Consider the following 17,128-nt stretch of genomic DNA (forward strand, 5'->3'; position numbering starts at 1 on the left):
GGAATTATATTTTAAAGAAACTTGGGAATGTTTATGAAAATTATTTTAGTAGAACTTGAAGGTAAATGTAAATATTTTTATTCTATATATTGTATAAAAATCATAATCTTGTGAACATTTATAATTTGGTTTGTTATCTTTGTTGATTTTATTTAACAGAGTTTTTGAAAACAAATGCTATGAGCTTAATTTTCCTTTGAATTTTTATTGTTTGAGGATAGGGTTTTTAGGTTTTCATTTTTCTATTGTTTATGCAATAACAATAGCACGTTTCTTTGTCATAATTGATTTTTTTTCCCTCTTCATAGATGAAACAGTCCATGGAAGAATTCCGAAGCCTTGCTTCCAGATATGGGGATCTTTTATCAGGCATCTTTTGATGCTGACTCTGCAACTTTGAGGAATGTAGAACTGTATCCTAAGCTTGCTCATCCTATATTTCTCATTCTTGGGAAGTATTCTTTAAAGTAGACTAAATACTTCAGAAATGCCTGTCCACAAAAAATCGATATTAGACAGTCCTCACATTTCTTATAATTAATAACTTCCCCTATGAAATTGAGCATAAACAGAATAATTTTACTTTTTAACTTAAGCCAGACTTTTAAAAAAAGTGGTGACTCGGTGGTGGTCTCCCTCTACCTCCAGGAAGAGAACACCCAAAGCCTGAGTTGCCTGGCACAGTGACATACTCCTATAGTCCCAGCTACTTAGGAAGCTGAGACAGAAGGATCCAGGAGTTGGAGGCCAGCGGGGGGAACATAGCAAGACCCCATCTACATTTAAAAAATAATAATAAATAGCCCAGGTTCTACCAGTGTGGCATATCTTGTGCCCACTTGAGCTTCAGCAAATAATGTCACTAGAGAACATTTTGTTTCACCTCAACTTACTTTCTCCATGGCTAACAACCCTAATTCTCATCACCTTTATTAATAATCTATTCAGTAGTTTTAGTCATCACTTTTGTTCCCTAAATCCTCTTTTAAGTTCTCCATATTTTCTTCTTCTCCCTGCCCCCACCCCCGCCAAGCAGTACCAAGGATCAATTCAGAACTCATGTATTCTACACAAGTGTTCTACCACTGAGCCTTTCCATGTTTTCTTATTAAGAACTTCAAATCATTTTTGGAAGGAGGAAAAAAATAGTTTGAAGTTGTAGGAGTTGGCAGTCAATAGTTCTTGACATTTTGGTTTACTGATGAAATGTAATGAATAATGTGAACCCTCTGCCATACAAAATGCATATTATAACCCCAAAATTTGCATATAATTTCAGGGGGATTGACCAGACCCCTTGAGTCCTAGTTGAGGAATCATGGAGTTAAAGGTCTACAGACCAATGGTTTCTTCCTTTTTAAAAAAAAACTTGTAGCAATGAAGCCTTTTCTGTTCTATTTTCTTGTTTCAAATTCTTATGAAGAGCCTATCTAAGTCAGATAACAAGAATGAAGCAGCAGGCCAGTTACCTGGTCCCCTTTCCCACATTAGACAACCTCCAAAGTACCCCTTCTGGAACAGAGTTTAGAACTGCTAGGACAGGCAGTGTATCTTTAAGAGAAGAAATAGTGCCACAGACCATTTTGAGTTCATAAGATTATGATTTCGCTAACAATCCTCATTTTCACTCTTTGAGTGTTCAGATAATATAAAGTCCATAGTGGGTTTCTCTTATTTTCATGTATGACCTTAACAATAATCTAGACAGCAGCAGAGCTGTTTACTGATATCTCATGCCATAGAGGCCCTGATTTTGGATCCAGAATCAGCAAGGTAATTCTAATAGTTTGCATTACAAAACACTTTCAAATATTTTATTTTCCCTAATCATTACCACAGTGTTTCAGAAAGTAAATTATAACAAAAAGGAATAATTCTTCTAACATTTACCCAAGGTCACATAACTAGTGACCAAACATAAATTTTCTGACTTGATTCTATACTTATGCCTACCTCCTTTCTGTTTTAAAAACCTTGATTTCAATAAATGGGAAGGAGTTCTTTGCATACGAACATTCCTTCTTCTATAACTACACTTTGTCATGAAAAATAGTTAATACAATTAAACTTGAACTTGAAATTTTTATTTTTTGGTTTCCCAAACCAAAAGAAGTTCCTGATTTTACTTGATTAAAATTCTTCTCCCCTCCCCTAGAAACTAATTACTAATTTAAAATAATTACATTGTCTGTAATTTGAATATCATAAGGCCTGAGATTCCAGAATCAGCTTCCTCAAAGAGAATCTCATTAAAAAAGCAGTTTAAACTTCTCTACCCTACAGCGTTGACTCATCATTTTATTTCAGGGCAATTCTGAGATCTTTGCTGTCTATTTTAAAATGTTAACCACTCAGATTAAGTCATTTGGCAATTTTTTTTTTTCTGTCTACCCGATCCATTTTAATATCTTCATTTCTTGTCTTACTGGAACTTAAATTATAGGACAGTGCATAAAATTAGCTTTGGACCCAATAGTAATGTGAATCCCTTTCTCTATGACATGTTTACTCTCACAGAGACCACATATATATAAACTGTGGGTAGAGAGTGATCCCTGTTTCCCAGAGTGTTTATGAAGATTAAATGAAATCACCTATAAAAGTGTCTGGTAAAGTGCCTTACACATAATAGGCATTAAAAGGATATAAGGGTATAATACCAGTGCTATGCCCAACATATTTAAATTACCTGTATTGCATTTTCAACTGGCCCTCTTAAAATTTAGTTAGCATGTAAGGGTTTTACCTTCCTATCTCAGAAATAATTCAGAAATGTGTGAAGTTTGAAGCAATAGAAGAAAAAGGAAGGAACTTTTTAAACTTTGCCCAGCATGCTTTGTATACCACCTCTTCCCTGCACATTCCTGTGCATTTCATTTCCAGGCTTTAGATTCATACCATCTCCCTAGTCATGAATGCCCCTGTACATGCATCTCTCCAAATCTTATCCATCCTACTTCATGTTGTGATTTGTTCAGGAGCAGTCTCTCCTATGGCACTCCTCAGCTGTCTCGGTATTCTGATCTGTTATTCATGTATCTAATTGCTAATTTGGCACTTATCTTCTGACTTTATTGATAGTTAACTTTTCTAATGTCTTGTGCTGCTTTTGCCTCGTGGCAATGATAAGTTTAGTGCTTTTAAATTACCTAACAACCAAAGTGGTTAATTACATCATTTGAAGTCAGATCTGGGTTAAAATTTCAGCTTGCTACTTACTAGTTAGATAAATGTAGGTAATTAACCTCTGCAAGCATCAGTTTCCTTATCTGTAAATGGAAATTATTTCTTTGTTTTAAAAATTAAATATGAATGTGTGGAAAGTACCTGACACATTCAGGTATTGAAAGAGTTACCATTTTGGTTGATTGATACTGATCTTTACTTCAGTTTCCAGGAATATGGATCTAGTGGAGCAGCCAATGCTGATAGTGAATATGAGAGAAGAATGATGTCTGTGTATAATCATGTCTTGGAGGAAGTGGAATCGCTCAATAGGAAATACACCCCTGTTTCTTATATGGCAAGTAGTGCTTGTTTTATCGAATTTTTACTTATTGCCTTTTTATAATGCAGAAGTGGGTTTTTCGATCTTGACACTTATTACTGTGTGAACTCAACAAATTAACCTCTGTGCTTGCTTGTTTCCTCACCTGTAGAACAGGGTTAATAGAGTACCTACTTCATGACATTGTGACAGCACTTAATATATCAGTTCCTGCCAGATCAATTCTTGTCTTTTAGTAGACACACTTTTTGATCTTTAACCTACTGAATCTCTGCTACTTTGACCTGTTGAGCACTAAATACCTATTCAATCTTCTCCCTTGACTTCCCAGTGGTAGGATAGACTAACAAACTCTCACATATTTTCTCCTTTTGTCTGACTATTCCCTGGTGTCTCAGCTCAGACTTCTGTAACAGAATATGACACACTGGCTAGTTTAAAGAACATTTCATTTCTCATAGTTCTGGAGGCTGGGAAGTCTAGGATCAAAGTGCCAACAGAGTCAGTGCCTGGTGAGGATCTCTCCCTGACTTGCAGATGGCCATCTTCTGACTATGTTCTTCTGACTATTGAATACTTTGGTCTCTTTTCCTTTTCTTTAAGGACTCTAATCCCATCTTGGCAGCCTCCCCAAATACTATCACATTGGAAGTCAGTGTTTCAGTTTGAGGGGACACAAACATTCAGTCTATAACAGCCAGTCTCTGAGCTGTATACCTTGGACAGTTTGTCTTCTCCAGCTCACATGTTAGATGCTGGTATTTCCTGTAGCCCTTTCCTGATTCCTACCTGTTTTATACTCTTTTTCTTCGTTAAGTTTATTAGAAGAAATGGAAGGATGTATCCTTCATTAAGGAGTTAGATTAGATTTAGGGGTAGATGCTTTCCTTGACATGCTCCTTTTCTTGTAAAGTTAATAGTATTTGCTGAATTGTTAGTATTTGACACTGAGATTGTTTGCTGAGAGAGATTGTAAAGACTATCTTTGAAGAAAATCCACACATCTTTGTGAGAAGTGATCATTTTGATACCCTTCTAAGCATCACCCAAAGGAATTAAGTAGATGCCAACCAATAATTCCACTTTGATGTAGCTGATTCTGCTGAATATAATGGAGAGAATGGAAGTTTCTCCCTAGGAGGAGACATAATACGGAGCAAAGAACCCTAGGATCATTCAAAACTACATTCAGATTCTTGCTCTGTCTTTAAACAGCTCTGCAACTTGAGATAAATTATGTAACATCTTTTTATATGAAGTAGAAAAAAAAATACCAACCTCTTAAGATTACTGTGAAGTTTAATAGAAATAATGTATATTATCTAGCACAGGGTCTGGCATGTAAGTAGTATAGTTAATCAACATTAATTTCCCTTTTCTCTCTTTCCAGATTTCTTAGATATGATACTTTGTGATCCCCAAATTGTTCAAAAATTTAATGGATCCTAGGAATAGAAAAAAACACAGGGCCTTCCCTTAGGTTATCCGTAGTCTTAAGAAGAAAACATTTTGGCTGGGCATAGTGGCTCATGGACTAAGACTGGAGGATTTACTGTAGTGTTTCTGCTCCTCTGCAGTTATGCTAGGATTTTCAAAATTCAGCTAAATGTGCAAAATAGATTTTTAAAATATTTTATTCAACTTTCATAATTTCATAAGGGCAGATCATATAGTCATCTCTAATCTGAATCCTGGTAAATTTCCACCATTGCATATTTTCTGGGGACCCATGGCCATTGGGACAGAGAAGTCATCTAGTGGAGATGGAATGAAAGAATGAACCAGCTTAAAGCTAAGGTTCTGCATGGAACCTGGTGTCAGTCTTTGGGTGACTGTGTACTACTCTGGCTTCTTTACCATACTTTTTGTCATACTCTGCCATATGAAACTTTATGTTTTAGTGCCTCAAATAGTTGCATAATAGTATGGCTTTAAATCCTATAGGAATATGAAATTTGCCTAATACTTGGCCTTGAAGAACATGGATTTTCTCCCTTTTGTCATTTATTTCTTATTGACTTAGTTCAAGATTAAGTAGAATCTGTAATTGTACACCTTGACATGAATGATTGAGTAGATATACACAGTTTCTAGATGTTGTACCTGTTTCCTGATTGGTGTGTGTTTTTGTTGTACTCTAAGCATTCATAGTTTTAAACTTCTTCATGAATGTACCATTTGTTGATGAAATCTGAAACTTATTTTCCGTTGATTTTTTTCTTCTTCCCCCCAGCATACAGCATGCCTCTGCAATGCCATCATTGCTTTGCTGAAAGTTCCCCTTTCATTTCAGAGATATTTTTTCCAGAAACTGCAGTCTACCAGCATAAAGGTAAGTTAGGAAGAATACTAAGGTTAATATAGGTCAAAAATCCAACTAACTTCTGAAATTAAATGGAGCATAGCTACATTTCAGTATTTTAACTTTGGTTTTGATTAAATTTGTTGTCTTTTTAATTGCTCCCTTTCCCTTCCTTTAGCAAGGATTTGGTGAAAAAAATGGGATTTGAGAGTTAAATCTTCTCCTTTTTTAGCTGTCAGTACCAAATACAACGAGACAGGCATTGAGTAACTGGAGCCTATCCCTTGACTCTTACTTCTAGTCATAAGTTAGTAGTTTATATCATCATTGCCTACTAGGATCTTGAACTGAGTCTTAATGTGTGATCAGTTTGTTCAGACCTAACTTAAGCCAAATCAAGTTCAGGAAAATATAACCAGTCTATCTTCAAAGCTCTTTTGCCTTTGGATAACAACTTTTGGGAAACTAGGCAATGAGTAGAATTAGTATTTCTTAAATATTTAAACTACTCAAGATTCAAAATTTTTTTTTCTTTTTTTGGCATGTGTGTTGTGTGTATAGCATACTGGGAGTTGAACCCAGGTGTGTTCTGCCACTGGTCTATATATTGAGACAGCATCTTACTAAGTTACCCAGGTTAGCCTTGAACTTGGAATCCCCCTATCTTAGCCTAACAAGTTGCTGGGATTACAGGCAAGCACCACCATGCCAGCTCAAAAGCTTTTGAAGAGCAAAGAGAAAGCAGCTGGACATGAAAATTTACATTGCATTTTCCTACTGGAAGTAGTTCATTGTCAAAAAAAGTCACACCCCAAACTTTGGCAGAATAGTGCCATTGCTATCCTCTCATCCTCTGATAACCTCAAATGAAACTGAGGTTTGGAATGAAAGACCTGGTGGTTTTTAAAAAGGGCATGAGAGGTAAGGAAGCTAGATTTTGTAGGTACTTCTCCTTGGTCGTGCCAGTACAGTCAGGTCTTGGGAGTAGAAGGATGCTTGTGTGAATGTATTACCCTGTTACCAGTGATTAGCACAGACTTGTTTGTGGGAAGGAAGCTTACTGTTGGTTTTTGACATTTATTTTAATGTTCCCATTTCAGCTTGCTCTGTCACCATCCCCCCGGAACCCTGCAGAGCCTATTGCTGTCCAGAATAACCAGCAGCTGGCACTAAAGGTAGAAGGAGTGGTTCAGCATGGATCTAAACCAGGGCTGTTTCGCAAAATTCAGTCTGTCTGTCTGAATGTTTCTTCCACACTACAAAGTAAATCTGGACAAGACTACAAGGTAATTTAGAAAAGAGGCAGAATTGTGGTGCAGATTTACCAGCTCACTAATGGGAGTTTTTCATGGTCAAGTAGATTGCAGTTACACCTCCAAAGGAATCAGATGAACATAAATTAAAAGCACATATTGGGGTTTGAGGAGACTGTTAACCAGTGCTTCTCTTTTACCTGCCTGAGCCTATTAATAAAGAGACAAAAGCATCCAGGCAGACTTATGAGCTTGATTACTGTTAGAGCTGTGGGAAAACGTGACTCAGGTGCCTGGCAGTGACTTTTTAATTTTGTACCTCTGATTAAATTTTCCCACCTGGCCTCAGCCCAGGTCCCCATACCCCATTTTTTGCCCTGCATTGAGCAGTCAATAAGACTCACCTGCTCCCTCAGAGGCCAGTACAGTTCATCTAATGAAAGCATGCTACATGTGGAGGAATGCTGCACCTGTACATATATGTAGCAATAACAGTTATCAGAAAAAATCAGGTCTTTTCCTTAATGATGTTTGCTACCTTCGGAAGTCACGAGGTAGGTAAGTATTAACCAAATCCAGGTTTATATTGTTGGTGAGAGCTAGGATGCTGAATGTGTGCCCACAAAATATCAGTGTTTCTTCTTTTGGTAGCAGGGATTACACCCAGGGTTGCTCTACCTCTGAGCTACATCCTCAGCCCTTTTTTTGTTTTTTGAGACAGGATCTCATTAAGTTCTATAAGCTGACCTTAAATTTGCAATCTTCTTGCCTCAGCATCTGAGTAACTGGAATTACAGGCTGGTGCCACCACACCCAGTAGTATTCCATTTTTATACATCTCTTTCCAATTCCTTGATGATTTATCCACAAAGATAAACAGTAAGTGGAGCAAGGGAACAAATCTACTGCACTTGTACTAGCACAGTTGTTCAGATGCCCAGATTAGTTGTGTCCAGGTTTATTGTAGCATGTTTGAACTAAGATCTTCACAGCAAGGAAGAGGGGTATCAGTGAGGGAATTAGAAAAAAAATTTTTAAAAAAGCATTTTGTTTTCTTAGATGGTTTTATGCTAAAACAGGAAAACAAGGAAGGACTGGTATAATGGTATAAGCCATCATTACTTTCTTTGGTAACTACCTCTTACTCTGGCACTCTGCTCAGCTTTCCTTTTCTTCCTCTCTTTTGATTCATGACCCAAAGCACAGTGCCTTAAGTCACTAATAAGTAAATATTCGGTGAATGATTAAAAAAAATCATTTACTCTGCAGACTATATTTGTAGTACAATCGTTACAGCTGAGTAATCTTAGCTGTCAAGAAGATTGTAATGAGAGTTCACAGTTTATCCTAATCTGCAGCTCTGCCCTCACTTTAGACTTGAAACAATAACTGCAAATCACTTTTTTGCTTATATGTAATAATATCCCCTTTTATTGACTTAGCTCACAAGTGACATTGTTTAAAGTCAGCATTAAGCTATGTGGTTCATTACTTTTCTGTTTTAATTGCAGTGAGAATCCAACTTAAAAGGCATTCATCTGTTAAGGTTAATCAAATCTCCTAGGCCTATTTCTGATGCTTTTAAGGAAGTTCTTCTTTGGTGGGACTGTTATTTTAGGGAAATAAAAAGCCTACAGGAGCCAGTCACGATGGCATACACCTGTAATTCCAGTGACTCAGGAGGCTGAGACAAAAGGATCACATGTTTAAGGCTCCCTGTCTCCAAATAAAAAGGGCTGGGGATGTAGCCCAGTGTTAAAACACCCCTGGTTAAATCCCTAGTGCAGAAACAAAAAACCTACAAAAGCCATATGTGAACATGTGAATATGTGAAATAAAGCACCCATGCCACAAACAATTCTAAAATCTTGAATTGGTTGGTGACTTCTTCATCAGTGTTACAGGTAGATGTCTCTGAATAACTTCATGATAACTGCTCATTGAGACACTTTTTTTTTTCAGGGTACCAAGATAGATAATTGCACTACAGACAAACAGAGCAATCTGGTCAAATAACCATTAATACTACCTTTATATTCTCAGAATAAATCTGCCTCTGGACAGGCTTTATCTTGGTACAGGTGAGGGTCCACCAGCAGATACTGTCCTATTTGAAAGATAAAGGCATGGGTGTCTAGCTAAATGAATGAATGTCATAAATCTGTAATGATATGTAATGCTACTAGTCTAATATTACACTACTAGTCTATAGTATGTTAATTATACTGTCAGTCCTTATACTACTAGTCTGAACAGGACACTAATTAAGTGAGCATTGTACAAGTTCTAAAGTTAATATACTCCTTTAAGAGTAAGAATGACTGCATTACTTCAGTAATATAAAATCAGACTAAGGGAGGAAAAACCTTAACTTAAATTAACTTGGTGTTATGTTCTTCTTCAGTCTCTTAAATTTCAAGCACCCTAAAACAGGTGGCTGTATCCTGTCTCTCCTAAATGTCTTTTCACAGACTAAAGAAAGATGGGGATTTGGAGAATTGAGTGGAAAGAGCACAGATGAGAAGCCAGCACATTAGGGGGGGTTGAAGAGGTTCTGGGAGCTCATTTTACTCAAGGAGAGTGAGAGGCATTGTCACCTGATAGTTGCGAGGCTAGGCTCCAGAGTTGGCCTGCCTGAGTTCACATTCAACTCTACCACTCACTAACTTTCTTTGGAGAACCTACTTGATCTCTCCTCATCAGCCTTCTCAGCTGAAAAGCAAAAATGATGTTAGTATCTACCTCTTGGTTGTTTGCAAAGATACCATCCACTTAGAATAGGGCATGACTTAGAATGAGCACTGAATAAATGTAGCTGTTGTCATTATTTAACAATTCTTTAATTCCAGATACCCATTGACAATATGACCAATGAGATGGAACAGAGGGTTGAGCCTCATAATGATTACTTCAGTACCCAGTTTCTGTTGAACTTTGCTATCCTGGGAACACACAACATTACAGTGGAATCCTCAGTGAAAGATGCCAATGGTATTGTGTGGAAGACTGGCCCCAGAACTACCATATTTGTCAAATCTCTAGAAGACCCTTATTCCCAGCAAATTCGCCTACAACAACAACAAGCCCAGCAGCCATTACAACAGCAGCAACAGCGAAATGCCTACACTCGGTTTTAACCATGCAAGTGCACTACAACTTTCAAGGGATTCATCAAATTGGCAGAAATAGTTTGCTTTTTTCTTATGTATTAAGTATGAAATTTAAAATGTGAAATCATTTATTCATTGATTTCTGTAATGTAATGTTCTGGGGGGGAAAAATCTCTTCCCTTAAAAATTTAGTTTGAGAAATGTTTGGGTTCCTGGCCAGAGGTTTTTTTCCCCCCCTTATTCCTTTTTAAACCAAGTCCTTTATCTTATGTTTAACATTTTCATTGTTGTATTATTTTTCTGTTACTGGGCTGCTGCTTCTTTCAGGAATAGTCATATACTGTGCTAATTTGGGTGGCACATATACTAAAATTGGAACAATACAGAGAAGATTAACATGGTCCCTGCACAAGGATGACAGGCAAATTCATGAAGCATTTCACATTAAAAAAAAAAAAAAAATGAAGAAGAGTTACTATTCGATCATAGAATTAGTAAATTTGACTGACTCTCTACTATAATATATCTGCTGCCTGATATGGTCCTTGAATTCTGAGCTAGGCATTGGAAGTTCACACCAGTCATTGCAGGTTTTATCCATGCAGTGGGAACTGAGTCCTTCTGAAGACTCAGTGAAAGTGTCTCCACAATATCCTGCCTTCTACTCCGAGAGCCTGCAGTCTAGCAGGACTGAAATATGCTGCTGCATTATTTCAGCCACTTACCTATCTCTTTCTGTGCTAAAGCAATCTTAATTTATTGTTTTGGTATGTTAGTTGACCCAAAGAGCAGCTAGCAATTACATAGAAACATTGGAGATTAAGAATTTGTTGTTTTTTCTAATATAGTGTATGACTGTTTAATATAGACCTTTTATATTATTTCTACAAGTGAAAACATCACTCTAATTTAATATCTTAATGTTTTAAGTTAACAGGGGCAGATCTTCTCCTTTGATTGGTTTGGTTTCTCCATGATGAGTCATGTAGTGCTAGACTGGATTGTCTAGAAAAAGCAGTCTCTTTATAACACAACTTCAATTAGTTGGGATGCTCAGGGAATAGAGTTTTCTGGTTAGCCAGAAAACCCCTTTTTTTCTATTTCAACACTGGTTGAAAACAACAAAATGGTATACTTTTTTGTCTTAACACAGTTTACAAGGTGTAATTGAACTGTTTCTTGATTTGAGATCATTTAGTGCTTTGGGATCATGATTTCTAAACATCAGGGATGATCATAGGATTGCAGGTATTACTAGTTAATTGGGCTGGATTCAGCTCCTAAGATGAAGCAGGGCATGTTCCCTGGACTTTTCCTTTTTAAATAAATCTCTCAATTTTTTTGCTTGTGTTTTACCTTTTTCTCTTCAAAGTCACATTGATTCAAAAGAGGTAGAGTTTATGCTTTTTAAAAATGAGGGGTTTTAATTTTTCATTTGTTTTTCTTGTTATATGACCTCTGGGGAGTGAAATGTGATTGGCAACTCAGGTTCCTCCTAGATCATTTGGCTTCATGAGTCATTGCCCCCAGGATAACACATTCTACTGGGAACAAACAGACATTGTCATAAGCATGTACAGATCTACAGTGTTCATTATAAGTGACATCCCTTTAGAGACCATCCAGTTGTACACAGTGAACAATTTGCACAGTCATGTCAGTGTTTGGGAGCATGTGCCTGAGGGAAATCCAAGAACTTTTTTGTCCTTCTACCAGGTGAAGAAAGACATGAGTCAGAAAGCTTGGGTTCCACAGAGTCAAAAGACTCCGATGAATTAGTTCTGTGACCTAGAAAGTCACTTTATCTCTCTGGAACTTAATTTCTTTGCAGAATTACTAAATTAAGACTAGATTTCTTCAGTCTGGAGTTTTATAATCAGGTAATTGAAAGACTATAAATGAAAAATTGGAGAAAATCTTTTCCCCTTTTTTGGTGCTGAGAACTGAACCCAAGCACCTCATGTATACTAAGCATCCACTCTACCACTGAGTTACATACACTACAGGCCCAGGCCCCAGAAAAAAATTTTTTTCTTTTCTTTTGAGACAGGATCTTCCTAAGTAAATTGCTGAGCCTCAAACTTGGTGATTCTCCTGCCTCAGTGTACCAAGTATCTGGGATTACAGATATGTACTACCATGCCTAGCTGGAAAAAATCTTTTTTATTTATTTTTTAATTAAGTAGTTGATATTACAATGTGAATTTTAGGTTTCTGGTACTGTGTCAAGGTAGAATTCTCTAAAAAGAAGCAAATCTAATACACTACCAATTCCTTCTGAGACCTTCCCAAACAAGGTAGGCTTTTGATAATTGTAATTATGAACTCTTTGAATTGGTGTACTATAGGGCACCTGAAACAACATTGAAAAGGAATTATTAAAGTAAAAACATCCAGTCAGGTGCGGTGGTGCACACCTATCATCCCACTTCCTCAGGAGGCTGAGGTAGGAGGATGGAAAGTTCAAGGCCAGCTTGGGAAATTTATCAGACTTTGTCTCAAAATAAAAAGAGATGATAGAGTGCTCCTGGGTTCAATCCCTAGTACCATGGGTGGAGCATAATCCAAATAATTCAGATTATGAAAATAACTAAAGCCAAAAAGACTATTTTTTTTTTAGTATGTCCATTAGACCCAGGATTGGAATTCTGATTTTATGTTTAGCATAATATCTACTGCATTTTGTGTGTCAACCATTAAAAATAGTTGGGTAAGGCTGTGTTTATAATTTCAACACTATACTAATGAATGAAAAGAAATGCTCAAAGCATGTTTGCATAATTTAGAAATATGTATAATAAAGAGTACTGGCTGGTTGAATCTAGGAAGATAAGACTAATTTTTCTATGTACTTAGTGACTTTGCGGTTCAACTTCATGGCTGAGGGAGCCAAACAAACCAGGTTCAAATCTTACCTCTACCTAACTTTGTGACTTTGGACAAGCTACTTAATCTCTCTGTGGCTCATTTTTGTCATTCCTAAAATAGAGAAACATAGTGCTTCATGGATAGGTGTAAGGATTGAGTTAATGTAGCATCAGTATGCGTACAGTACGCCTTAGGTCAATTTTTTTTTTTTTTTTTTTTTTTTAGTGACAGGATCTCACTGAGTTGCTTAATGCCTCGCTTTTTTGCTGAGGCTGGCTTTGAACTCACCATCCTCCTTCCTCAGCATCCCAAGCTGCTTAGGTTACAGGTGTGCCCCACCACGCCCCGCAGGGTCCGTTCTTAAGCTTAGCATTCTATTGCTTCAAAATAAAAAAATGTTACTTTTTTTTGTGCTGCTAAACAGACATTCAAGCTGTCTTTCCTCATGTTCAATTTTTGGGTACATGAAGTAATAAAATAACTTAATGTTGACCTAACTAAAATGGATTTTTTATTTTTTGGTACCAGGGATTGAATGCAGAGGTGCTTAGCCATGGAGTCACGTCCCCAGCCCTTTTCATTTATTTTTTATTTTGAGACAGGTTCTTATTAAGTTGCTGAGACTGGCCTCAAACTTGTGATCCTCCTGGCTCAGCTTCTCATGTCACTGGGATTACAGGCACCTGCCACCATGCTTGGCTAAAATGGCATTTTTGACTACTACAGTGCTTTAAGTCATTAAAGTAATTAAAGACAAACTTATGCAAAGGAAATAATGTAAAATACTTCCTGTTGATTGTCTTCAATGGTGATAGCAATAGTATATTGACTCTTTGGAAATTGAAGTATTGTTGTATCCCAGCTTCAACTAAGAGATCTTCTGACGTGACTTGTTTAGCTCACACTAACCAAGGTTGTAGGTAATTTGCAACTGGAAGCTATATAAGTCACTCTTCACATTAAGCTATGGTTCAGAGAAGAGCAAACCAACCAAACAAGATCTACAGACTAGGGTTCTGGAGATGTCAGTTTAAATTCTATTTATAAGACTCACTTGTCATGAAACTTTAGATTCACTTGATCTTTTTGTGCCAATTATTTGCCAGCAGAGTATTGAGAATAAGAAGATCTGCTGCTTGGTATGTAGAATATAACGAGCATTGGCCAAGAGAATGTTCTGTAATGAAAATTTCTAAATCTGCACTAATCAGTACTTAAAATATGGCTAGTTTGACAAGGGACTGAATCTCCTATTTACTTTCAGTTCAGTTAAGTTTAAATAGCTTTAAAAAAAAAAAAGAAAGAAAGAAAGAAAAGGGGCTGGGGAGTTCGTAGAGTGCTTACCTGTCAAGCCCAAGGTTCTGAGTTCAGTTCCCAGCACTGCAAAAAAAAAAAAAAAAGTTTAAATAGCTTTATGTAGCTACTGCCTATAGAATTAGATAGTGCAAAGGAGAGAAAAATGAAGAAATGAGTCAACCAGATATGGTAGCACATGCCTGTTTTCCCAGACTCAGGAGGTTGAGGTGAGCAAATTACTGGAGCCCAGAAGTTCAAGGCCAGTCTGGACAACATATTGAGACCCTATCTCAAAAAAAAAAAAAAAAAAAATGAAGCCGGCCATGGTGGCACACACCTATAATCCAAGCATCTTGAGGAGGCTGAAGCAGGAAGATGGCAAGTTCAAAGCCAACCTCAACAACATAGCAAGACCCTAAGCAATTTATCAAGAACCTGTCTCAAAATTAAAAATTTTTTAAAAGGGCTGGGTATGTGGTTCAGTGGTTAAGTGCCCCTGGGTTCAATCTCTGATACCAAAAATTTTTAAAAAGAAAAATGAAGACTATTACTTTAAGACTAGATAAAACCCTTAAGTAGACTACTAAACAAAGGAGTGTTCATTGGAATTCTTTGATGGACTAAAGGTTCCACGTGAAAGTGTATAGATGATGAGCTTATTTAACATTGTTATTTGCTTCTGGTAATATAATATTGTGTTGCTCAACAAAACTCTATTCTTTCCCCGGGGCCACCTTGGAGTTAGCATCCATCAATCACACAAACATCAGAAGTATGATGGGGCGGTGTGGGGGGTGGCATGGAGCAGGCCTGTAATCCCAGCATCGTGGGGGGTTGAGATGGGGATCTTGAGTTCAAAACCAGCCTCAGCAAAAATAAGGCGCTAAGCACCTCAGGAAGACCCTGTTTCTAAATAAAACATAAAATAGGGCTGGGGATGTGACTCAGTAGCCAAGTGCCCCTGAGTTCAGTCCTTGATATCCTCCCCCTGCAAAATAATAGAAGTATGATGGGATGTAATACAAGTCCAAAAGTCTGGTAAACTGACTTAAATTAAATTGGCATTCCAGCTGGAGGTTATAGTCTCCCCTCCATTTCTTGCCCAAGCACAGAACTTTTAACTCCATGAACTGTATTTTATTGACTTTACTGGAATTGATGAGCAATTGAATTTTGAATTGCTATTGAGATTGAAACGGCAAGTCATTTTTTTCTCCTTAAAATACCAAGACCTTGAAGTGTTAGTTTCCACATTCTATTGAAAAATACTAAGTGTTATAAACTTTTCTATTTCAAATCTATAGTTTCAAAACACTGGTCCTTTCTTTCACTTTATCCTCCTGTTTACACTGCCTAATCTCCCCTAGAGCAATTCTTTCTTACATCAACTTTGTTGTGCAATAAAAGTGTCTTCTTATTAGGTCTGGTTAAAGATTTAATCTTGCCAAAATAGTTTGAGGAATATCCACCTCACAGATAATGTCCATAGGTCTAGCATCTGTATACCCCACTGGAAAATTCAGACCAAAAATAATTTTGTTGTTCCCAAGTGGTAGTGTTGTTTCTGCTGCTAGTAGAATTATAAAATAGGGTAATACCAAATTCTAACAGGGGCTCCTTTACAACTGGAAATTTAAAGGAGGACCCGTGTATGGTTCTGAATCCCTCTAACCTGTTCAAGTTATTTCTCCTTCCCAGCAGTCATCTCCCTGCTGGAATTGGAAACTGTCCTCCAAGCCTCAGCTTCCCTCGCACCAGCGCAACCGTGACAGAACTGGAACCAGATTTCAGCCTGACCAAAATTGCCTTGCATATATGTAGTGCATGGCTCCCAGATTTTGTCCTAACCAGTATTATTCTGAACTGTTGTCAGTATGTGGAAGACAGTTTCTAGACAGCTGTCTTGCCTTTATTAACCACATGGAAATAAACTGTTTCGCTGCTTTACCACCACTTTTCTTTCTAGAGACTCAAGGTGGTAGGTAGCTGAACCTGTTCTGTTAAGATTCCCACAGTTGGGGGTGTGGCTGTAGCTGAGTGGTAGAGCACTTGCCTAGCATATGTGAGGCACCGAGTTTGAGCCTCAGCACCACAATAAAAATAATGTCATCTACAACTAAAAAAAGTTTTTTTAAATATAGGTGCACACTATAATCCCAGCAGCTCGGGAGGCCTGAGGCAGGAGGATCACAAGTTCAAAGTCAGCTTCAGCAATTTAGCCAGGCCCTTAGCAACTTAGTGAGACCTGTCTCAAAAAATACAAAAGGGCTGGGGAGAGACTGGTGGTTAAGCATCTCTGGGTTCAACCCTGGTACAAAAAAAAAAAAAAAAAAATCCCAGAGTCAGGCCTGGCCAAGGACCTCCAGTAACCACAAATGGATTAGAAAATCAGGAAATGATCTACCAATAAATACAGAATGGTTTAAGAAGATGGAATTCAGAAAATAGTCTCTACTTCAACTCTGGTTAGAAGGAATCTTAAGAGATTTTATTTGTGAGTTTTAACGAACTTAGTTGTAACATCAAACATGCATAAAGGATTAGGACTAAAATAACAGAGATTTGAGATCTCACTTGTGATTTGTTTAAGAATGGAAAGTGCTAATTCTGCGTGGGTGCCCCTAGGGATTTGGCTGTTGGGTCTATTTATAGTTATAAACCTATGATTAAGAAACGATGATTTATTATTGTAGTACAGCATGGCCTGTGTATCTGAAAGTGCACTCCAGTTGAATGTAACTGTTTAATGTGTTCTTTTGTCTGTTTTTCTGGCTGTTAGTCTGTGTTATTG

The 17,128-nt window shown here is 37.3% G+C and overlaps 1 protein-coding gene across 1 annotated transcript in view; it reads left to right on the forward strand.

The window, feature by feature from the left end:
* INTS7 (integrator complex subunit 7) overlaps nucleotides 1-13,006 on the forward strand; it is a 74,073-nt gene extending 61,067 nt beyond the window's left edge. The window contains 7 exon segments of the mRNA XM_079107505.1: nucleotides 309-362; nucleotides 364-413; nucleotides 1,705-1,773; nucleotides 3,391-3,523; nucleotides 5,742-5,840; nucleotides 6,911-7,096; nucleotides 9,913-13,006. Of these exon segments, the coding sequence (XP_078963631.1) occupies nucleotides 309-362; nucleotides 364-413; nucleotides 1,705-1,773; nucleotides 3,391-3,523; nucleotides 5,742-5,840; nucleotides 6,911-7,096; nucleotides 9,913-10,200 (879 nt within the window). The 3' untranslated portion in view covers nucleotides 10,201-13,006.
* Nucleotides 13,007-17,128: the final 4,122 nt, after the last annotated feature.

This window comes from Sciurus vulgaris, assembly GCF_902686455.1.
Source record: "Sciurus vulgaris genome assembly, chromosome: 12".
Classification (NCBI taxonomy): Eukaryota; Metazoa; Chordata; class Mammalia; order Rodentia; family Sciuridae; genus Sciurus; species Sciurus vulgaris.